A 24,513-nucleotide genomic window follows, 5' to 3' on the forward strand; every position below is an offset into this window, starting at 1 on the left:
TATAGATACTGTATTGCATGTTTTAAGAGGTATATAGTGTATTGTTGTTGTTGTTAGTTCTTCATCTCCAAAAGAATTGTGGTGTCAGGGAGGTGGTTTCATTACAAGTAAGTGAATTGGATTTAAGTGAGGGAGGACTGTGCAAAGTCACCTGCCTCATTTTCCCCTCCAGAGCCATCGGGGTCCAGTGGCCAGAGACAAATCAGGATGACTGCAGATGGCTCTGGATCAATGGAAGACCTTGGCTTTTTTTAAACTAAGGTTTCAGTAAGTCTCAGTTTGACTGAGGCTATTCAGTGATTAAAGCAATTGCAAAGAATTTCCTTTTTTAATTAGTTAAAAAGAATCTAAATAAATAATTATCTACTCTGGGAGGGGAAGACCTTTGGGGTTTCTGGTCAAAGCAGAAATGATAACTATTTTTGGTTATATAGTGAATAGAAAGTTAGTCTTGGGGCCATGAAGACATGAATTCAATTCTTACCTTTCACCATTCACTCACTCTATGACCCCAGGCAAATCACATAAGCTATCAATTGCTCTGGGTAAGTCCCTCAAACCCTATATGTAGAGAAGATGAAAACTTGCTTAGTTAGGAGTCTCATCATTCAGGATTTTCTATACAGATGAAACACGAACTTGAGTCCCTGATTCTAGAAGGGACTTTTAACTCATCTAACTCAATTCTTGCATTTAACAGAGAACATAACTGAGATTCAGAAAAGGAAAAAGACTTGCCCAAAGTCACACAAATAGTAATAACATAGCTTAGAATGACACCCAAAGTCTTCTACTCCAGATGCAGGACTCATATGTCACTGATATTCTTTCAGCAAACACCAATGAAGTACTTAGTGTGTACACAGGTATGTGCTGTGTATTGAACCATGATTGATGGCTATGGGTTTTCATTGGTAGTTGTTCTCCTGGAGCTTACATTTTACTAGGTGCTCAAAAAACATTTAAAGAGTGAAAACTTTTTTTTTAAATTTTAATAGCCTTTTATTTATAGGTTATATATATGGATAACTTTACAGCATTGACAATTGCCAAACCTTTTGTTCCAATTTTTCTCCTCCTTCCCCCCACCCCTCTCCAGATGGCAGGATGACCAGTAGATATTAAATATATTAAAATATAAATTAGATACACAATAAGTATACATGACCAAACCGTTATTTTGCTGTACAAAAAGAATCAGACTCTGAAATATTGTACAATTAGCCTCTGAAGGAAATCAAAAATGCAGGTGGGCAAAAATATAGGGATTGGGAATTCATTGTAATGGTTTTTAGTCATCTTCCAGAGTTCTTGCACTGGGTGTAGCTGGTTCAATTCGTTGCTGCTCCATTGGAACTGATTTGGCTCATCTCATTGCTGAGGATGGCCAGGTCCATCAGAATTGGTCATCATATAGTATTATTGTTGAAGTACATAATGATCGCCTGGAGTGAAAACTTTTTAAATGGTTTTAAAAGATAGCTACTTTTTTTTTGGAAGCAGATCATAGAACAATGGAACTGAAGTATAGACACCTAAGGGTCAACTCCTGCCTTAGACACTCATTAGCTGTATGACCCCGGGCAAGACAATTAACATCTCTATGCCTCAATCTCCTCAGCTATAAAATACAGATAAGAATAGCACTCATGGTGAGAATCAAATGATAGAATATTTATAAAAGGAGCTACCTGGCACATAGTTGTTATTTTATAATTGTGTTATTTGTAAAGTAAGTGTTATTTGAAATGACTAGAATTGATCTTTTTGGACTTGATGTCTCTTTCAAATCCCCTAAAAGTATGTATGCTTTCTGAAGCATTCACATCTATATCTACATTTTTTTGAGAATATGAGGGAATAAAATAGACTAGGTGCTGGGGAATAGAGAGACAAGGCCCCTAATATGCTTCCAGATGTCAATCAGGCAACTGTTCTGATTTTTTTTTTTTTTTACCATAATCAATCAACCAACTAAAATTTATTTAGTACTCAACGACAGGCCAGTCCTGTATTCAGGTCATGTGGCATATTCAACATAGAAGTTCAAGATAGAGGACATAAGTAGAGAGATCAACCCTGAGGAGATTTATGAGCATCTGATTTCAAAATGGTACAAGACAGGTGAGCTGTCTAAGTATAAATACTGCAGAAAAAATCTGAAGGAGAACCACAAAGGTGGTGAAGATCTTGAGAATAGACCAAAGGAAGATCCTGGGGAAGAGCTTGGGATATATATTTTGGAGAAGAGACTTAGAAAAAAAAAAAAGAAAAGAAACTAAAGCAAGTAGTCTCTTCAAAGTTTTGAAGGCCTGTAACTTGAATGAGGGGTAGGAATTTGAGATCAGTAGATTTCTGCCGAATGAAATGCAACATTTCTAACAAAAAAACAAAGAGATTGTTTTTCTGGGGGAATGCAGTGGGTTTCCAGGATCTCAGCAAGGAATGCCATAGAAATATATGGTGTCCAGATTTTGGGTCAACTAGGAGATCCTAACCCCTTTCTATCCCATAGTTCTGGGCTTTCAGAAAAATATTCCTGCAATCCCTTTTCAATATGTAAGGGCACTAGTTTCAGAACTGGTACATAGAATATACATATACATAGAAGAAATAAGGAAATTGATATCAATAGGATAATAATTTGCCTTTTTTTTTTTCTTTTAGTATTACCTGGGAATCTGCATACAATAATATTAGAGCCCAGATGGATTTTGAGATACTTTGTTAATCTTAATCTAAAATTCTGGAAAGACTAATCAATTCTGAAAACCCAGCAGACCTGTACACAGTCAGATTCGCAGTTTGGCACAAGCGCATCACTTTCACGGGATGAAGGATTTGCTCTATTCTCCCTCGCCCTGCCCCCATCCTCCGGGACTCCACAGCCCAGTGGGTCTAAGCTTGCAAACTTTCGGCCAATCAGAGCCCAGCATCCTCAGGGCCGCCGGAGCCCGGGCCTCCTTCTGGCTGAGTAGCAGCTACAGTCTGGACTGGGGGCCCCGGTCCGGAGTCAGAACCCGAGGTAGAGCAGGGTCGGGGCTACAAGCGCCAAGAACAGTGTGGGCAGCAGTGATTTTGCCCCTCTCTTCTCTTAACCCCAGCCCCCTTAACCTTGACTGTGGCTGTGACCGTGGTCGTAGCGGGGCCCAGGCCGGTCCAGCCTCAGTCAAATTTCTCAGTTCTCGGGCTCGCTCTCCCCTCTCCCCCCCCCTCCCCCCGGACCATGCTGGGCATGTATGTGCCCGACAGGTTTGCGCTCAAGTCTTCCCAAGTTCAGGACGGGATGGGCCTTTACACAGCCCGAAGAGTGAGAAAGGTGGGTGATCGACCGCTGCCTGCCGGCTTCCTTTCTTTCCTCCTTCCTTTCCTCTCTGCCTTTCTTCCCTTCCTTCTGCTTCCGCTGCCCACTCCCAGGAATGGGAGCCGGTCCCCGGAGGAGGAGACTGAATGAGCGAGCCCGCTCAGACCAGCTGGGTTGGGGGGCTTCTGTGAGATGCCGCCCCCAGCCTTAGGCCCGATTTCTGTGCCAGCTCTGTGGTGCCACGTAAGAGGGGGCTGCCGCGCCCTCATGTCTCCTGGGTCCAGCTTTTTTTTTTTGCTCGTTTCCAGAGAACTAATTTCAGACTGGCTTCGGTTACAAGAATCTTTAACTTTCTTTAGTCTCCAAGTGTATGGAGGAAAGACTTTTAATTAAAGAAGGCATCTGAAGCTCTAGTAGCAAATCAGTGAGCAGTTACGTACAGAGTATTTGCATATCTGACTGTGTGGTGTAATAAGTGGCTAAAGAGCAGGTCTGGAAGCCAGGTGGATCTGGATTCAAGTCATGCCTCTGACTACCCTGAATAGTCTAAAGTTGAAGAGTTGTTAACTTGTAATGGTAGAAGTTTCTTTACTTGGGAGTTCCTTAAATTAATTAACTAATAGGTATAGAACCTAACCTTAATTAACAAGCTAAGATAAAAAAAAAAAAATGCCTTCTCCATTCCCAGGAAGTTTCACCTGAAAACACCATACACACCAGCAAATATGAAATGAATACAGGTTAGTGGTAGGGAAGGGGGGAGGGAGAGAGATAACAATAAGGAACATGGGGAAAGTGGATTTCTGAATTGAAATGAACTTTGAAGGAGACTAGGGATTCCCAGACAACTTACTGCAAAGAGAAAGTGAGATAATGGGGAAAGAGGCCCAGATTTTTTTTTTTTTTTGTCAAAGGATAAACGTTGAAATCCCCACATTCTGCCTATGTACCCAGGTGCTTTAACCCAAATGGTACCTCTTATCTCCCCATCAGGGTACCTGATTCTTCAGCCTGCCAGGTTTGTCTGTCCCCTTGTAAGGAAAGCATGGATTTGAATACCACCTCAGATAACAAATAGTTTGGGGATCCTGGGCAAGTCAGTCACTTAATCTATTGCATCTTCAGTTTTCTTATCTACAAAATGGAAATAATTATGAGAATCAGTCGAGATAATATATAAATACTCAAAGTCCTCCACAAACTGACTCTTGTCCATCTTTTAATCTAATTTGATATTACTCCTTCTCTTTATCCACTCTCAGTGCCAGCCAAATCAGTCTACTTGTTATCCATACAAAGTTCTCTACATCGTACTTCCATACCTTTGCACCAGCTGTGCTTTATGTCTGCAATGCTCTACCTATTTATCTCCATATCTTGGACCACTTTGTTCTTCTCAAGATTCAGTTAAATCCCAATACCTTGGAGACATCTTTACATATTTCTTTAGCGTTTAGTGTCCTTCCATTTAATCAATGTAAATTTATTTTGTATACAACTGTTTTTTTTTCATTAATTTGTGAATTTGAAATTCTCCTAGTAGAATGCACACTTCTTAATGATGGGCTGTCTCATTTTTTTGCATTATTACCTCAATTTCCCAGAAAACTTTCTGTCCTATAGATGTATAATAAACATTTGTTGATTGAATAACATGAAACATGATCAAAAATCTTAAAATGCTAGGTAAATGGCAGTTATGATCGAGCCAGTGGAGTAATCCTGGAGAAACTCACCAATGAAAGAAGACAGCTGGTGGGTGGAGGGATGTTCCAAGATGAGAAAGTCACAGGCACTGAGGGAAGTTTCAGAGCAACAGGATATTTGAGGCATTTCTTACTTGTCACTGGAAAATCATTTAACCTCTGCTCCAGTATCCTCATCTATAAAAGACAAGAGTTGGAGTTATAACCTTTAAAATCTCTTTCAGATCAAAATTCTGTTATATCCTCCTCCTCCTCATCCTCATCATCTTTATTGCCAATATTCAGAAGTTGATGGGAGTGCTGCATGAATTATACAGTTTTGTTCTGCTAATTCACAGATATTAGCCCCAGTCCCAATACTTGACACAAAGAATGAATCCATCAAGAAGCAAGATCTATCCAGAAGATCTTTAAACCTCTTTTTGTATAAAAGAAAGCTGACTTCAGAGCAGGAGAAGTCAGGTGGTCTCCTGGACCAGGACCTCCTGGGGCCATCTTTCCCCTTGTTATATCTAACCACAGCCACACTTTCTCACTTAGGATCTATTCACCATCCATCCATCTATTTATTGTTTATATATACCTGTGTCTTGTGCTCCAGGTCAGATCTTAAGGGAACTAAAGAATTCAGATAAGAAATAGCATCTACACTAATCAATTAAGCATTTATCAAGTTGCTATCATGTACTCAGTCTTCTAGATAGAAGAAATAGTTCTTGTCCTTATGAAGCTTACATTGTACATGTGCATATATAGTGACATAACAAACCCATAATAAAATATCTGTAGCTTAGAAAAGGAAGACATTGACCACATGTAGAAGGTGGAGTTTGATGTAAAGGATTCTAAGAGGTAGAAGGGAGAAAAGAAAGAACATTTCGCATCTATAGGACAGATAGTGCAAAGACACAAGGTGAGAGATAGACTAAGATATGTGAGGATCAGCAAAAAGGCAAGTATGGATAGAGCATAGAATCTATAGATGAGATTAATGGGAAAGAAGGCTTGGGTACATCAGATGGGGCTAAAGGATTTTAAAGGGCAAAGAAGATTATATTTTAAACTAGATACAATAGGGAGCCATTGGATTTTTATTTAATATTTTTAGTACATGTAAGACAATTTTTATATTTGTTTTTAAAACTTCGAGTTCCAGATTCTCTTCCTTCTTTCCCTGCCACTGAGAAGGCCCAGGTGAAGTTGTGCAAAATATTTCCAAAAAAGTCATTTTGAGAAAGAAAACATGGATGTCCTTCCCCACCCCCACCCCCCCAAAAAAAACCCTCAAGAAAAATAAAGCTTAAAAAAGTATGCTTCAATCTGTATTTAGACATCATCAGTTCTTTCTCTGGGTATGGACAGCATTTTCCATCATAAGTCCTTCAGAGCAGTCTTGGACCATTGTATTGCTGAGAATAGTAAAGTCATTCACAGCTGATCATCCCACAACATTGGTTTTACTTTGTACACAGTACATTTCATTTTACTTGAGCTTATGGAAGACTTTCCAGCTTTTTCTGAGAGAATCCTGCTCATCATTTCTTATAAAACAATAAAATTCCATTATAATCACATACCACAATTTATTCAGCCATTCCTCAGTTGATTAGCATCCCCTCAATTTTCAATTCTTAGCCCTGTGAAAAGAGCTGCTCTAAATATTTTTGTACATATAGGTCTTTTTCCCTTTTTAAAAAAAATCTCTTTTAGGATTTATGCCTAGTAGTGGTATTATTATTAGGTGGAATATGCATGATTTTATAGCCTTTTGGGTATAGTTCATGTGTTTCGGTCATTTATCACTTGGGGAATGAGCCACTGGATTTTAATTCACTAAGGGAATGATATTGTCAGATGTGTGCTTTAGGAAAATCACATGAATAATTAGACAGAGGGTGGATTGCAGTGGTGAGAGATGAGGCAGGGAGATAACTAGGAGGCTATTGACAGTCTAAAGAGAGGTGGTGAAGGTTTGGACAGGATTAAACTAGTAGTGTGAGCTGATAGAAAGGAATGTATGCTAGAAATGAAGAAGCATCACTAAAGAAACTTTACAGTATATTAGTAACCACAACTGTGGGAAAAGGAGAGACTTTTATTACTCCAGTTCACATATAGCCCATTTTCCTCCTATATCTCCTCTTAGTCTATCCCTTTTAGGCTTTTGGATAACTAGTACCCATGTAGGCTACTAATTGCTTAGACTGCATGGGAATTATCAAGACTGAGACTTTTGAAGAGATAGAAGAAATCACTGGGTGTTACCATCTGTTCTATAACTATTTCCTCAGTGCTTCATTAATTAGCCTTTCTGATAGCTTCCAGATCCATTGCATCTGACTTAGCAATGGAACTTAAACAAGTCTGGACCTTTCTCTGCATCTTTATGATTTAAATGCCACACAGCCAAACTTTCTTTTAGGCGTTATCTTTTCAAATTAGGCTGTGAACTCCTAATGAGCAAGGACTCTCTTAGGTTTTCATATATCTGTATCTGTTGCATAATGCAGCATTTGGCACATAGTAAGGTCTTAAGTGTTTTTTTTTTTTCATTCATTTACTCATTCATAATGGAAAATAATTTTGTTTTGGACATGCTGAACTTGATATTCTGATACTAATTCCAGGAATGTCTTCCTATTAGGATACTGACCATGTGGTGCTAACACTAATTGACCATGTGGACCTAACACTAACCTTAATCAAAAACTTTAAATATTCCTTGAATTGAGTGGCCTGGATGGCAGCAGAACATATGTAGTTGTTGGATGAAAAAGATAGGTTGACAGAGGGAGAAGGAACTGTATCTGTAGATGTCAGTCAAATGTAGAAAAATATATCTGAACTCATGAAACATCTTCAAGGGAGAGGGTTAGAAATGGTTGAGAAAGGTACCCAGGATAGAGTGTAAGGAATTGGAACATAAATAATGTTTCAGAGAAGGAACAAATGAATAGAAAGGAGGAGAGCTAGGGATGAATAATGTTGCAAGCTATGAGAAAGACAGAAAGTTTTAGAGATGTCAGGAAGAAGGAATACTGGGAATTGGGTGTTAGATTTAACAGTTAAGAAGTCTTGGGATAAGAGTGGTGGTTCACCTCTATATCCTTATGCTGAGGGAGTCATTAAGACTAAAACTGATAGTGTATTCTCACTAAATCTGTCACCAATATGGTAAGTCCCCTGGGTTCTGAGGTGGGGTAATGTTGCTTAAGGAGGGTAGAACCACCCCAGGATGGAAGTGAAGAGAGAAAGAGGAAGAGAGAAACAAAGAGTCAGAGCCAGAAAGAGAGAGAGAGAGAGAGAGAGAGAGAGAGAGAGAGAGAGAGAGAGAGAAAGAAAGAGCAAGCAAACACACAAAGAAAGAGACAAAGAGACACATACAAAGAGACAGACAGAGAGACAGAAATAGACAACCAGAGACAGAGGTATGATTTTCTACAATAGTACTGACCAGTCCCAGAATAAATGTAGAAAGGAAAATCATGGGCTTGGCTTAATAATGAATATTGGCATGATGTGATCAACTTGTTTATTCAATTTTAGTAGACTGAATTTAACGATACAAAGAATTCAAGGTAGAAGGCTGCAACCAACAAAACTGCCCAACTATGTAGTCTGGATTGGAAGAGAACAAGGTGAGATCACAGATGGGGTCATTGATTGGGAGAACAGAGAGAGATGTATTAACTTCAGGTCACAGTGATATTAGGAATACCCTAATGAGGAATTAGTCTGAGGGAGAAATGGAAGGACAAGAAAATAAATCCTATATGTATATTTAAATGTGACAGTACTACCTGAGCAAAACAAAATAAAATACCTTTTAAAAAATCAGTTTCTGCTTGTGCCAATGGTTTGGAAAAAAATAAAAAGAACCCATCAATGAGTCAGTGTGTAAAGGATTATGTAACGAGAGATGGAAACACTGGGATTAATAAAAAGCTGCCTTAAAAAGCTTATTTATGGAAGGTTAAAAAAAAGAAACAAGCCTAAATTTTCTGATCCCTCTTCCCCAAACCAATAATTTATAGACTTAAAAATCCAGAAGAATAATGAAGGCTTTGATAATGAAGTTTCCTGTGAATACCAACTGTATTTCTCCTGCCCATGAATACTATCTACAAAGCAACCACCATTACCAAAATCTATCCATAGTCATAAAAAAGACCCCTCAAAAAAGCTCAAACCCCAAACCCAAACCAGATTTAATATTACATCATTTTATAAACAGATATTTATTAAGTGTCTGCTATGAACAAGATTGAATGCTTCCTGGGATATAAAGATGAGCTAGAACATGACTTTACTGAAATTATATTCTGTCAAGAAGGAAGAGGGTCCAAAAATAAATTCAGTAGTGGTAGCTGCAGCAGCAGGAACAGTAGGAATAAAAAATACCCTATCAATTATATGGCACTTCACTAGAGCAACCTGGGGACCATGGGAGAAAGAGACAGTTGAGGATAGAAAGAATACTTAGCTTTGGGGAAATCAGGAAATGAATCCTGGAGAATATCTCTTTGTCAAAGTTTTGGAGGAGGAAGATTTTGTAAGTAGAGATAAGGAGAGAATATATTTTAGACAGATAGGTAATGTAGTCTAGAAACAGAATGCTGGATTTGGAATCAGAAAGAAGTGATTTCAAATCCTGCTCCATGTACTTAGGTGTGTATTTTTGGACAATTGTTCAACTTTTCTCACCTATAGAATATGAAAATAATAGCAACTGCCAGAGTGGTTGTGAAGATTAAAGAATGTCCTTTAATTTTCGCAGTCCTTTAATCTTTACAACCACTCTTTCAGGTACTACTATATATAATACATATATTTTATAATTATATTATACTAATTACATATTCTAAATAATAAAGAAATAAAATAATTACATATTCTAAATAACTTGATACATATACAAATACAAAATACCTTAATTAATTTATTATAATCAGGGTTAATATACAATATAATTAATCAATTATTAAATTTTATGTTATATGTATATGAATTTCCAAATCTTAAAGTGCATTGTAAATATCATTATTATTTTGGGTTTAGATATGCACCTATAATTTCAGCCCTTGTTGCTTATAGATTTAAGATGAATTTCACTTGTGTGTTTTATGAGTTTGTGTCAGAACTTTATAAGGAAGCAATGCGGTGTGCTGGACTATGGTATCACTGCATTTGGAATAAGAAAATTGTGGTTTGAATCCTGTCTTAGATAATTATTACCAATATGACTCTGGGCAAATCACTCAAAGTCTCTAATCCATAGTTTTACCCTCTAAAAAGTGAGGAGGTCGGGGACAGCTAAGTGGCATAGTGGATAGAGCACCAGCCTTGAAGTAAGGAGGACCTGAGTTCAAATATGATCTCAGACACTTAACACTTCCTAGTTGTGTGACCTGGGCAAGTCACTTAACCCCAATTGTTTCAGCCAAAAAAACCAGAAAACAAAAAAACAAAAATAAGGAGGTTGGACTCAATACCTTTTATCTCTCTTGAGCTCCAGTTCCGTATCATTTTCGGCATTCTGGGTATTTATACTTTTTGCCATCTCAAACTTTCAATTTCAAAAATGTAATTCATATTTCTCTTCAAATTTACTGTTTAGGAAATTGAGGCAAACAGAGATAAAGTGACTTTCCCAGGGTCATATAGCTTTTGGATGGTACTACTTGCTCCTGATCTCCCCATTCAAAAATGTTCCTTCCATCTGCAGATATTGAATGATTGTGTTAGGTTCTCTATTTTACTCTTATTGCACTCTTCACTTTCTTGGCTTATATTTATCTTTATATTCAGTATGTTATTCCCAGTGAAGTATATTCTCTTCAAAGACAGGGAATTCTGCCCCCCCCTGCAGTTTTCTATTTCCTGAGCATGAGGTTTTTAAAATGACAGTTACTATAGACATATATTTTCAGTAGATTTTAATTTCAAGAAGAGTAGACCTTCCCAGTTCTGTAATTAGTTAGAAGTAGGACTTTGGTGAATCCTACAGGACTTTGTCTTGTATAGGCCTCAGATTCCTCTTCCACAAAATGGTGGTGGGGTTCTTCCTGAGGTAGCTTCCAGGAAGCTTATACCTTCCTTATATTGCCTTATACCCAGTATACACTTGATAAATTATTGTTGAATTGAATTTGGATCCTGCATAATCTCCAGTATATTTGTTACTTCTTTTGTATAAGACATTCATTTTCATTCCTTTGGAAATGCTACTCTTAGAGGCATATTTCTCAAGGTTAGCCTATAGTGAAGGCTTTGCTTTCGTGAGTAAAGAAGCACCTTTCTTCAGTTTCTTTGCAGATCTGGCTGAAGAATTCTTGGTTTGTGTCTTTAAATGTTGAGAGTTGCAGAGAGAGCAGATGTAGATCTAGAAAGGTACCCTCTGCCTTTTTACTGTTGTTTCTGGAGCTGACTGAGTGTTACTCAGCTGCAAGGTACCTCACCCTTTACACAAATCAAGTACAAAGTCTGCCCCTGTGACTGGTATTTGGAGTGCCAGCCAAGGATTTTAACTTCTATTTTTTTCCATTTTGGTTTTTAACCAAAGTATATATAGTCATCTAAGGAAAGCAGTCCCTTCTTTTCCAACAGTGGTGTGGAAGGATTTATTAGTTTAATGGAAATCTAGTGAAGTTCAGCATAGTGATTTTTGTCTTTTAAACCAGTAAAGATTGGTCCTTGATGGCTCTCTAGAATGTGAAATATTGATGATACAGAGAGAAATATGGGCAATGTAAAGAAAACATACATTAATAAAGCTATTTTCAAAAATTTCAGTGCTTTTGATTTTGAGGTCCCTTGCCTGGGGTTTATGAGCAGGGTAAAATTTTTTTCAATGTCTTCCTCATCCCAAAATTCTGAATGATTTAATCTTTCTCTCCACATGACCTCCCATTCAGTAAGTGATTTTTAAATAGGAGATCACTTTGATTTTAGATCTTTTTGGAAGGCGAGAGCTTGAGCCTTTGTTTGGCATTATATTTACTTAATATTTCCCCAGGGGTTTCAATCTTCATTTTGTGGAAAGAAAATTCTCCCACATTTTTTTTTAAGCAGAGTTCTTTATAATCAAGACAATTAACTCACACAACACAACAAGAAATAACACAATGATTGTACTAATGTCTTTTTGATGTCATTTCTGTTTAGGGAGAAAAGTTTGGCCCATTTGCTGGAGAGAAGAAAATGCTTCAGGATTTGGATGAAAGTATGGATTACAGGTTGATGTGGGAGGTGAGAACAAGGCAGTTGTTTTATGTAGATATTTGTAAACAAAAATCAGGGAACAAACAACATCATTTTGGAGAAGTTAATTATAAAATAATTATAAGGTCAAATAATAAGGTATAATTTCTGGTTTTCCTAGTTTGTTCAGTTTGATATTTTAAAAAATGTGCATGACTCTACACACACACACACACACACAGAGAGAGAGAGAGAGAGAGAGAGAGAGAGAGAGAGAGAGAGAGAGAGTGTGAGAGAGAGTGTTGAACTGCCAATGTATTATTCTTGTAATAACATATTGTTGGATTCTGGTTTTTTATCCATTCTGCTTACTTCTTCATTTTATGGGTAAGTTCTTCCCATTTGCAGTAGCAGTTATGTTTGTCAACTGTATACTTTCTTCCATCACATTTTCTTAAATTTATCCTCTTATTTAAACCTGTCTTCCATCACCAAGAGCCTATTTTGTTTCTGACCACTGCCTCTTTCTTATTCCTACATTTTCCTCTTAATCTCTTTTCCTCTTATGGCTCTTTGATGTAAGGATAATTTCTATATTCAACTCTGTGAGTATGTGCATATTTTCCTTTCCTGATTCAATATAGAAGAAAATGAGGTTGGAATGTTGACCCATCTCTCTCCATTCTGTTCTCCATTATGTAAAAAATTTTTCTTACCTCATTCATGTAAGATAAACTTCTCCTTTTCCTTCTCTTTTCCCCAGTCTCTTAGCACATCCCCCTTTATCACCATTCTATTCTACCTTGAGATTATCACAACATAATAAAATCATATTTATCCCTCTGATTTAGTAGATTTCCTCTGAGATTTATTTTGATGTTAAGCTTCTGAAGGATTTTATATATCATCTTCTTATATAAGAATGTAAATAATTAAAATTTGTTTTGTCCCTTATGATTTTTCATTCATGCTTACCTTTTAATACTTTTCTTGAGTCTTGTGATTGAAAGCCATATTTTCTATTCAGTTGTAATTTTTTCATCAGGAGTTCTTAAAAATCTGCTACTTCATTAAATACCCATTCCCTTTCCTATATAATTATACTGAGATTGTAAACTCCTTGAGTGCAAAGAGTGTTTTTTGCTCATTTGGTATCCCTAGTACCTGACACAATATATGAATATAATAAATATTCATAGATGTATAGATTATTTTTGGTTATAATTTTAATTCCTTTGTGTGCCGAAATATCTTATTCCAAGCTATTCATTTTTCTATGGTAGTAGTTGCTAAAACTTACATTATCTTTACTGTGACTTCATGGAGGCCGAATTTTGTCTTTCTGAGTGCTTACTGTATTATCTCCTTGACATGAAAGTTATGGATTTTGGCTATAATATTGTTAGGAGTTTTATTTTGCAAACTTCTTTCAGAAGGTGGCTAGCAGTTTTTTTCAACTTATACTTTATCCTCTAGTTGCAAAATATTTGGCCATTTCTACTTTGTAATTCTTGAGGTATGATGTCTAACCTCGTTTTTTTCTTCTTGGATTTCAGATAGTCTAATGATTTTAAAATTATCTTCCCACAAACTGCTTTCCAGGTCAGTTAGTTTCCTATGAAATGTTTTACTTTCCCTCCCTATTTTTCAGTGGTTTTGTTTGTTTTATTGTTTCTTTATGTCTTTTTAAGTCATTGACTTCCCTTTGGCTAATTCTAATTTACAGAGTTATTTTCTTTAATATTGTTTCTGTATTTTATTTATTTATTTATTTATTTTTTGCTGAGGCAATTTGAGTTAAGTGACTTGCCCAGGATCACACAGCTAGGAAATATTAAGTCAAATCTGGTTTTAGATTTTAACTCAGATCCTCCTGACTTCAGGGCTGGTGCTCTATCCATTGCACCACCTAGCTGTCTCCCTTTCTATATTTTAAATCAAGCTGTTAATTATCTTTTCATAACTTCCTTGTATAATTCTAAATTCTTACCCTGCTTTTCTCCTTTTGATTAAATTTTTTCTTACTCTTTTTCTTTTTCTTTATTGCTGCTAGTGAAATAGTAGCAGTAAAGGGTTTGTGTCTAATATGCATTTTTCTTTGAAGTTTTGCTTGTAGATTTTTTCAAGTCATCTTTTTTTTATGTGTTTTGAGTTTTCCTGTGTGTCAACAGAGGAACTTTCTTTAAAAACAAAGAAACAAAGAAACAAGCAAACAAAATCCAAGTAATTCCTTTTTTTTTTTTTTTTTTTTTTTTTTTGGTTGCTTACTTTTTCAGCCTAGTTTTTAACTTTAGACTTTATGGTAGTGTTGGACTTTACTCATTTCTGAGTGTTGGTGATGGGGAGATGATTTCTATTGCTTTTAGAGCTCAATCTGAAGACCTATACTTTTTATGCTTCCAAAGTGATGTGATACTGGGAGAGGACTATCATTATCTTCCCCATTTGTGCTCTGAAAATTCTGATCTAGTTTTGCATCTGTTGGCCTTTGTATAATTAATTTTTCATTGACTGCTATTGAACTTTGTCACTGTTAGCCTGTGGAAAATCCTGCCAAATCAGTGACTGAATTGCTGATTTCTTGAATTGGGTCACCTGTCCTTGTTTATTCCACTAAAGACTAATGTATAGGTCTAAAGGTAAAAAATAGAGTCAGTCTCCACTCTGCTCTCAAACTCAGAATTACATAATTATGTTTCTGAAATTTGCTCCTTGTTTTTTTTTTTTTTTAATACAAAGGTAGGGCTTAATGTTTCCCTGTCACTATTCCTCTCTACTCTGGAGATGTGACCCAGGACTGAGTAAAAAATGTCAGAACTGCAAGATGCTACTCATTCCTGCTCTCAGTGGTGATGCAGGGGTCTTCTGAGATTTTTTGCTGCCCATGGTTTTTTGTTTTTTTTGTTTTGTTTTGTTTTTTGTTTTGTTTTTGTTTTGTTTTTTTGTTTTTTGTTTTTGCTCTTTCTAACTGCTGGAATGCTCCCTACATTGCTGCCCCTGCCACTGAACTGGACTCCTGCCTGGCCCTTGACCTGATGTTTATAGAATTCTTTGTGTATTTTTCTAAACTGCTCTGGACTGAAAAAATGACTCTCTGTGACTTTTTTTTTTGGCTTTCAAGATCAGATTGTGGCCTGGAATGCTTTCTATGTTGTTGTGGAGGTTATAGAGGAACTAATACAAAAATACTACTTCTCACCCTGCCATCTTGAGTTCATCCTCATAATTATTCTTAGTATGGAATTATTGGATTTAAATATTCTGGAAATTGAGAGCTTACTAACATGTCATTCAAAGTTGTTTTCCCCTCAAAATTGTGACTTGTTATTAAAAAATGCAACATAATAATCTTATAACTTTTTCCTGAATTCAATTAATAATGATTTTCCATACTCTGAGTTTTGTATAGTATTTTCATAAAATTCAATGAATTTCATAAAATATGGTATTTTCATGAAATCGATAAAGTTATAGCATAAAAACTCACAAGCCAATGTATAAAAAACAAAAATATTTTTTTTAATAAATCATAAGGTAGCAAAATTATAGTCAACAGCTGGAATTTGAAAGCAATAGACTTATATGGTAACTAAATAACAAACTTCTAAAGAATGAATAATTTAAAAAATTAATCATAGAAACAATGATATTTATATAAAAGGAATTGACGAGACAGTATTGCAAAATTTTTAGGTTGAAACCAAAGCAATCCTTCTGGGAAAATGTGTCTTTTTAAAATAGTTTTACATGCACACACATAAACGTTTGATGAGCCAGGGCTCCAATGGCTGGGTAAATCAGCAAAGGTGAGTTAAGTCTTAAAGGAAACCATGCATTCCAAAAAGCAGAGTTGAAGAGGGAGTACATTCTAGGCATGGGATACAACTGGCAATTATAAAGACAGGGAAGTAGACTAAGGAATACTGTAAATTTGGAACAACTGCGACTACTTTATGGCTGCATTGCAAAGTTTGTGGAAGAGAATAATATAGAAAACAAAACAAAACTGAAAGCTTGAAAGTGTGGGCATAGCAACATACTTGCAGTTTTTCAAACATAAAACTTACTTTTGTGCTCTTGTGCTTCATGCTAGGAAATTTTTTTCCTTTGAATCCTTGCCTCAGGGAATCTCTTATCTCTAGGAAATGAAACATTTTTTTAATGAGGATTTTTTCCTTGTACTTTTCATCTGTTAGAGACTTCCATCCATGGTTATCTTTTATCTGCTTTTTGATACATCTTATGTCTTCTTATATATTTGCAAAGTATCACACCTCTTAGAATGTAAGCTTGTTGAAGGGTACTGCTTTACTTTTTCTTTGTATCATTAGCACTTAGTGCAGTGAGTATCTGGCACATAACAAATGTAATAAATACTTAATGATTTTCAATTATATGTCATTTCATTTTCTCATTCTTATGTGTTCTTATAGCTATTTGCTAAATTTAAACTTAGCTCTAACTATTCAGATAACTGACTTAGACAATTTCCCCATCTGTAAAAATTCTTTTTCTACCCCTTAAAATGTAATCAATTTCATTTTGTGTCTTTCTGTCTTTTATGCATGCATATGGGTTTTGGTGATGTGGGCATTTGCCATCTCTTATACTTACCATTTTCCCCCAAAAAAAGTATCTGCAAGTTATTACTTTGTTTTCTTGCCTCCAGAACCGTGATTTTTCCATATATTTATCTCTTTTCTCATCTTTTCACATTTTTGCATTGAAGTCATGAAAAATGCAAGTTGATTTATTATGGAATATCTTTTTTGTATAATTTCTGGACCTGTTTATCCTCAGAAATGGATGTCAATACATAAGTGGCATTATTCCCATGGTCATCTTTTTACCAATACATATATCATTAGTAGCAAATGTTTTATGAGCAGCTCCTTTTTTTTTGCTTTTCTGAGGAGTAGTCCTATGCTATCCTTTTTAGCTAAAACTTCCTTCTTTCTTTTGGTTTCATTTATAATAAGATTGTCAAGATTGATATGTTTCAACATTTCTAGCAAAAAGCTTATTTATTTATTGATAGGAACCTCATGTTTAAAGGTATTAATCAAAAAAATTAAATTTGTTCTAAAAGTTTATGTCAAATGCTATGAAAACTGTGATTTAATTTTTTCCCCCAAAATACTTACAAAGATAGTTTTTAACATTCACTCTTGCAAAACCTTGTTTTTCAAATATTTCTTCCTATCTCCCCAAGAATTACAGTAAGTAATTCAATATAGATTAAATATGTGCAATTCTTCTAAACATGTTTCCAAATTTATCATGCTGCACAGGAAAAATCAGATTAAAATGGGGAAAAAAGATAAAGAAAAAAACAAGCAAGCAAACAACAACAACAACAAGGGTGAAAATATTATATTGTGATCCACATTCAGTCCTTACAGTCCTCTCTTTGGATGTAGTTGACTCTCTCCATCACAAGACTATGGGAATTTTCCCGAATCACCTCATTGTTGAAAAGAATCAAGCCTATCACAGTTGATCATCACATAATGTTGTTGTTGCTTTGTACAATGTTCTCTTGGTTCTACTCATTTCACTTAGTATCAGTTCATGTAAGTCTTTCCAGGACTTCCTGAAATCATCATCTTGATCATTTCTTTTTTTCCCCCAAAAGAGATTTTATTTTTACACTCATTTATTTTATTTTTTAAAAATTCTAATAATAGCTTTTTATTTTCAAAATACATGCAAAGATAGTTTTCAATATTCACCCTTGCGAAATCTTGTTTTTCAAATTTTTATTCCTTGCCTCCTCCTCCCCCTTTCCTAGCTGACAAGTAATCCTATATATATATATATATATATATGGAAACATATACAGAAAAGTTACACTGGGTTTATATATATATATATATATATATATATATATATATATATATACATACATATATATATATATGTATGTATATATATATATATATATATATATATATATATATATATATAAACCCAGTGTAACTTTTCTGTATATGTTTCCATATTTATCATTCTGCATAGGAAAAGTCAAATAAAAAGAGAAAAAAAATCAGAAAGAAAAAAAAGCAAGAAAACAACAACAAAAAGATGAAAATACGACGTTGTGATCCATATTCAGCCCCCACAGTCCTCTTTCTGGATACAGATGGCTTTCTCCATCACCAATCTATTGCAATTGGCCTTAATCACCTCATTGTTGAAAAGAGCTATGGAGGTGATCATCAAAAATCTTGTTGTTGCTGTGTACAATATTCTCTTGGTTCTCTACTCACTTCACTTAGCATCAGTTCAATTAAATCTCTCCAGGCCTTTCTGAAACCATTCTGCTGATCATTTCCTATAGAACAATAATGTTCCATAATATTCATTTACCATAACTTATTCAGTCATTCCTCAACTCATGAGCAGCCCCTTAGTTTCCATTTCCTTGAAACTGTAAAAAGGGTCTCTATAAACATTTTTTCACATGTGGGTCATTTTCCCTATTTTATGATCTTTTTGGAATACAGACCCAATAGATGCCCTTTGGGCATAGTTCCAAATTGCTCTCTAGAATAACTGGATCATTTCACAACTTCACTAACAATGTATTAGTGTTCCACTTTCCCCACATCCTCTCCAACATTTAGAATTATCTTTTCTTGTCATCTTAGTCAAGCTGAGAAGTGTGTAGTGGTAACTCAAAATTGTCTTAAGTTACATTTCTTTAATCAGTAATTATTTAGAGCATTTTCACCTGATTAGAAATTATTTAATTTCTTCATCTGAAAGTCATCTCTTCATATTTTTTGACCATTTATCAATTGGGGAATGGCTTGTATTCTTATAAATTTAAGTCAATTCTCTCTATATATTCCTTAGAATCTTGGCTACAAATTATCCATTTTGCATTGCACAATGTTATCTATTTCTTCTTTGACCATAAATTTCTTTCTCCTCTGTAGAACTAAGAGGTAGACTATCCCTTGTTCTCCTAATTTCTTTATAGTATCATCCTTTATGTCTAACTTATAAATGCATTTCAATCTTATCTTGTTAGGTGTTGATCAGTGGCTAGTTTCTGCCATACTACTTAGCAATTTCCCCAGAAATTTTTGTCAAAAAGTGAGTCTTAATTCAGAAGCTGGAGTCCTTGACCTTAAGTATACTAAATTACTATAGTCATTGACTATTGTATTTTGTGAACCTAATCTTTTTCACTGTTCCACTACTCTATTTCTTAGCCAGAACCAAATGGTTTTGATGATTGCTGCTTTATAATGTAGCTTTAGGTCTACTGTACCTAGGCCACTTTACTTTGCATTTTTTATTAATTCCCTTGAAATTCTTTTTTTTTAAATTTTTAAAAATTTTTATTTATTTATTTTTTTAACCCTTGAAATTCTTGACCTTTTTTTGTGCCAGATGAGTTTTGCTATTTTTTCTAGCTCTATAATTTCTTAGCAGTTTGATGTGTCACTTAAAAATAGATTAATTTAGATGGAATTGTCATTTTTACTATATTAGCTGTGCCTACCATGAGCACTTGATATTCTTCTAATTGTTTAGATCTAACTTTATTTTGGTGAAGTAATTGTATTTTGTAATTGTGTTCTTATAGTTCCTAGTTTTATCTTGGCAGATGGACGGCCAAATATTTTATATTATCTATGGTTATTTTAAAATGGGATTTCTCCTTCTATCTCTTGCTGCTAGAATTTATTGGTAACATATAGAAATTTCAACGATTTATGTGGGATTATTTTATATCCTCCTACTTTGCTTAAGTTGTTAATTGTTTCTAGTAGTTTTTTAGTTGATTCTCTAAGTATACCATCATATCCTCTGCAAAAGTGATAATTTTATTTCCTCATTACCTACTCTAATTCCTTCAATTTCTTTTTCTTTTATTGCTAAAGCTAACATTTCTAATAAAATATTGAATAGTAATGGTGATAGTGGGCAAAGTAGAAGCATTCCCAGGAAGATCAAGGGTGAAGCAACTTTTCTTCACCCTTGATCTTCCTGGGAATGCTTCTACTTTATACCCATTATATATAATGCTAGGTTATGGTTTTAGATGCTATTTATCATTTAAAGAAAAACTCCAGTTATTCCTATGCTCTCTAGTGTTTTTAATAGGAATGGGTATTGTATTTTGTCAAATGCTTTTTCTGCATCTATTGATATAATCATATAATTTCTTTTAGTTTGGTTATTGATATAGTCAATTATGCTAATGGTTTTCCTGATATTGAACCAGTTCTGCATTCCTGGTTTAAATCCTACTTGGTCATAGTGTACTGTCTTATTGTTAGGTTGCTGTAATCTCTTTGGTAATATTTTAAAAAGATTTTTGCATCAATATTCATTAGGGAAATTGGCCTATAATTTTCTTTCTCTGTTTTTCTCTGTCCTGGTTTAGGTATCATATCTATGCCATAAAATTTTGGAAGGATTCCTTCTTCCCTTACATTTTCCTAAATAGTTTGTATAGCATTAGAATTAATTTTTCTTTAAATGTTTAATGAAACTGTGGTCTTTTTAATACCCTTTGCCCTTTTTCTCACCACTGTCATTATTATTGTAGAAATGGAAGGGAACAAGTCTGAGTGCCATTTTGCATTTTTCTTTAATTTTATCGTTGCTATGACCAAAACACATTACCACCAATTTTATATCTTACTGATTATGCACCTCACTGAATCATCTTGTGCCTCCATCAATAAATGTAGTATCTCATATAAAATATACTTTGCATTTTATGAACTTTGGTTACTGTCTTTCAGTCTCCATTACTGCTCACACATGCCTTGTTTTCCTCTCTTGTCTCATCATTGTACTCTTACTTTCTCTGTCAAAATGGGTTCATGTATTGATCTCTTTGTCAAGAGACCTTCCAGCTCTAGATATATAGTCTTGTGAATGGCTATCCTTGTAGCTTCCATAACCATTTGATCCTTGACTTCCATATGCTTTTTTTGGATAATTAAATCTGGCATCTAAAAATATCAACATATGAAATGTTAAAAATGAAAATAAAATGAAATGAAATTTGTCATTTGAGTCTCCTTGATCTGATTCTTTGTAGATATTGTATTTATGAATACATCCTATAAAGGAAAAGGAGTAGAGAAAAAACCTCTGTGTCTCCTAATAATTTTTAGTAGTTTGGATCAAGGTTCTATAGAACTGGGAGAAATAGTGTAATGATGAACAAAGTGAAATAATTTTTAAAAATATCTTCTTTCAAATCAATTTATTATGTGCTTAAGTTTAAATTAGATGTAATTCCTACTTTTCTGCCACAAAAAATCAAGCACAAATCCAGATAACCATAATACTAATAACAATAGTAATAGCATTTTGAACCTACAGAGGATTACTCCTTAATGTTCTGATAAACTAGAAAATCTATTTTATTCATTAGTGTAATAGTCTTTAAAAAATTCTGTATAAAAGAATAGCAACAGTATGACCTTTGTTTAAAAGAAATACTACTATTTGGTATCTAAATTTGTTCAAAATGATAAGATGATGGCTATGTTGAGAGCAGTTTACCTTGATTTAGCATTTTAAGTAATATGAAATGCTTTACACTCATTATTTTGTTTGGCTGCTTCCCACTACATATATACTAGCATATATTATGCCAAAATAAGAGAAGTACATCAGAGAGATAAAGTACTAGATAGTCTATTTGAGTTCTCTGGTAGAAGAACCTTATGGATTAGCTAAACTGAAAAGGGCTCTTTTGGTCAGTCAGCCATCAGCAAGCAGTCATCTGTTTATTTATTTATTTTCCTTTCCTTTAAAAAATTTTTGTTTGTTTGTTTGTTTTTGTTTTTGTTTTGTTTTGTTTTGTTTTTTGCTCAGTTATATGTAAAAACATTTTTTGATTGGGGTGTTATGCATGTACATTATATTTTTACATATTTCATTATGAATCATGTTGGAAGAGAAAAATCAGAAAAAAAGGGAAAAATCACAAGAGAAAAAAAAAACAGAAAAAAAATGGAAAAAAGTGAACATAGCATATTGATTTTCATTCGGACTCCATAGTTCTCTCTTTGGATGAGGATGGCATTTTCCATCTGAAATTTATTGAGATTGTTTTGGATCACTGAACTGCTAAAAAGAATGGAGTTTATCACGGTTGATCATTGCACAAACTTGCTGTTGCTGTATGCAATGTTTTCCTGGTTCTGTTTTCAAAAAACATTTATTAAACACTTACTGTCTTTTGGATGCTATTTCAAATGCAAAAAGCAAATAGCCCTTGTCTTCATAGGGCATACATTTTAAAAAGAGGAAGATGGCATACTGATTGCTAAATGGTATTTGAGTGTTTCTTTAAAGCATGGATAAGAATTCAGAAGGAAGGGAGTGAGAAGAAGGAGGGCATTTCAGGTGTGAGAAGCAATATAAACAAGGGCATGGAGGTTGAACACTAATAAGACCATTTTGGCTAGTGCAAAGTTGTGGAAACAGTAATATGAGATAAGACTCAAAGGGGAGCTGCTTTCACATTTTTCAAGGCCTAAAAAGCCACCTAGAGGATTTCAAAGCATAAGAAACCATTGAAAGATTTTGAGTAAGAAGAGTAAGGTGACTAAAAGGAAGATTCTTCCATTACTGTTATGAAATATGGATTGGGATAGAGAGAATGTAGGAAAATCTATTAGGTATTCTAAAGCACAGTAGAAAAGAAGATGAAATTAAATGTCAACATGAATTCTTCCCCTCTACTTTTACTTGTATTTGTGATTCAGGGTTAGTATAAACTATTTGCCCTGTGTTTTATGACATGTCCAGTGAGTTATGATTTAAAAATCATTATTTTTAATATCAGTGTGGCTTCTCAATAACCACTTTCTTCTTCACATCTGTAAGATAGCAGCTATTCTTGTGTGATGAGTGATTACAGTTTTTGATTGGATGGGACTGTAAGATACCAGGATTTTGAGATGATGACCAGCTGAAGTTCTGTTCTGAGGTTGGCCCATTGCCTATAGCTTGGGCTCTTTGTTTACATTCCCCTCTTTCCTTCCCCTGGCCCTGGGCACACACAGCTGTCCTGCTGCTGTGGAATCAGCTCCAGGTTCCCAAAAGATTTTGTTTTTTAGAAAAAAAAGTTTTTAATTTCCTGCAATCCTTTCTTGCCCCTTATTGTTTATAGTGGTCCTTTAGGTGTTTGCGACATGGTTTGCGACCTTGTCCAAATGTTTTTGGTTTGCAGATGATAACATTCTGTTTTCTACAGGTCCAAATGGAATGGTTTAGTATAGAACATTGATTGAATTGGCCACCCAGGAAGCCCTGTAGACTAAGGCCTGGCATTAAGTCTTCTGGATTCCAAGACAAGCATTATAGCCATTGTATTATATACTTCTATTCCTTTATATTTAATTTTTTTGTACCTGCTGTTTCCATCAAATAGTATGCAAGTTTCTTAATGGCAGAGATTATTTCTTTTTAATCTTTTATATACCTCATCTAGTATAGTACTTAATAGACGACTGATACATGTTTATTTAATTAAATTGACCCATTTTCTATGACAAGGCTTTAGAGCAAAGTAATATGGTCTATCACATACTTGGCCCAGTATGACTTGGATTTATGCAAGACTCTCAGGAGGATTTTGAAGTAACTGGATTGTAATATGGCTGGATTTTAGGCAGTCTTAGCTTCATGCTAGATGGTGTCTGAAGGCTAGTACTGGAAATGTGACTTAGATTTATTGTTGAGATCCATGACAGAGAATGGGTCAAAAAAAAAAAGACACAAAAAACAAAACTGGTTTTGATAGAGTACTTCTATCCTATTTATGGTACTGCTCACAGCTGATATCAACCTTTGACTATCACTTTCCTAGAGGAGGAATTAGGATACTTAAATTGTAGGAAAAAAATGATTCTTTGATCATGTATATCCTCATAAAGACAAATTCTATCAAGGATTTCTTTATGTATTTGTAGAATAAATTATAATGTCTATTGTTCACAGTGATTATGATTCAAAGTGGGTGGGTTAATTTTTGTTGTTCAATAGTTTTAATCATTTTTAACTCTTTGTGACCCCATTTGGGATATTCTTGGCAAAGATACTGGAATGGTTTGTCATTTCCTTCTCCTTCTTATTTTACAAATAAGGAAAATGAGGCAAACAAAGTTAAATGATTTGCTCAGGGTCACAGTGTTGGAGGCCAGATTTTAATTCAGGAAGAAGAGTCTTCCTGACTTCTTGCTGAACACTAACAATTATACCACCTAGCTATCCAGAAGGGTTTAAAATATTTTTAATATTGTTTAGTTCCAAATAAAA

General features: G+C 34.7%; 1 protein-coding gene across 2 annotated transcripts in view; it reads left to right on the plus strand.

Moving 5' to 3' along the window:
* The first annotated feature begins 2,937 nt into the window (after positions 1-2,937).
* PRDM5 (PR/SET domain 5) overlaps positions 2,938-24,513 on the plus strand; it is a 197,056-nt gene continuing 175,480 nt past the window's right edge. For both annotated transcript variants that reach the window (XM_031943278.1, XM_031943279.1), the window contains exons 1-2: positions 2,938-3,319; positions 12,175-12,258. In XM_031943278.1, coding sequence (XP_031799138.1) covers positions 3,227-3,319; positions 12,175-12,258 — 177 coding nt within the window. In that variant the 5' untranslated portion in view covers positions 2,938-3,226. The remainder of the gene's footprint in view (positions 3,320-12,174; positions 12,259-24,513) is intronic.

This window comes from Sarcophilus harrisii, chromosome 6 (genome assembly GCF_902635505.1).
Source record: "Sarcophilus harrisii chromosome 6, mSarHar1.11, whole genome shotgun sequence".
Taxonomy (NCBI): domain Eukaryota; kingdom Metazoa; phylum Chordata; class Mammalia; order Dasyuromorphia; family Dasyuridae; genus Sarcophilus; species Sarcophilus harrisii.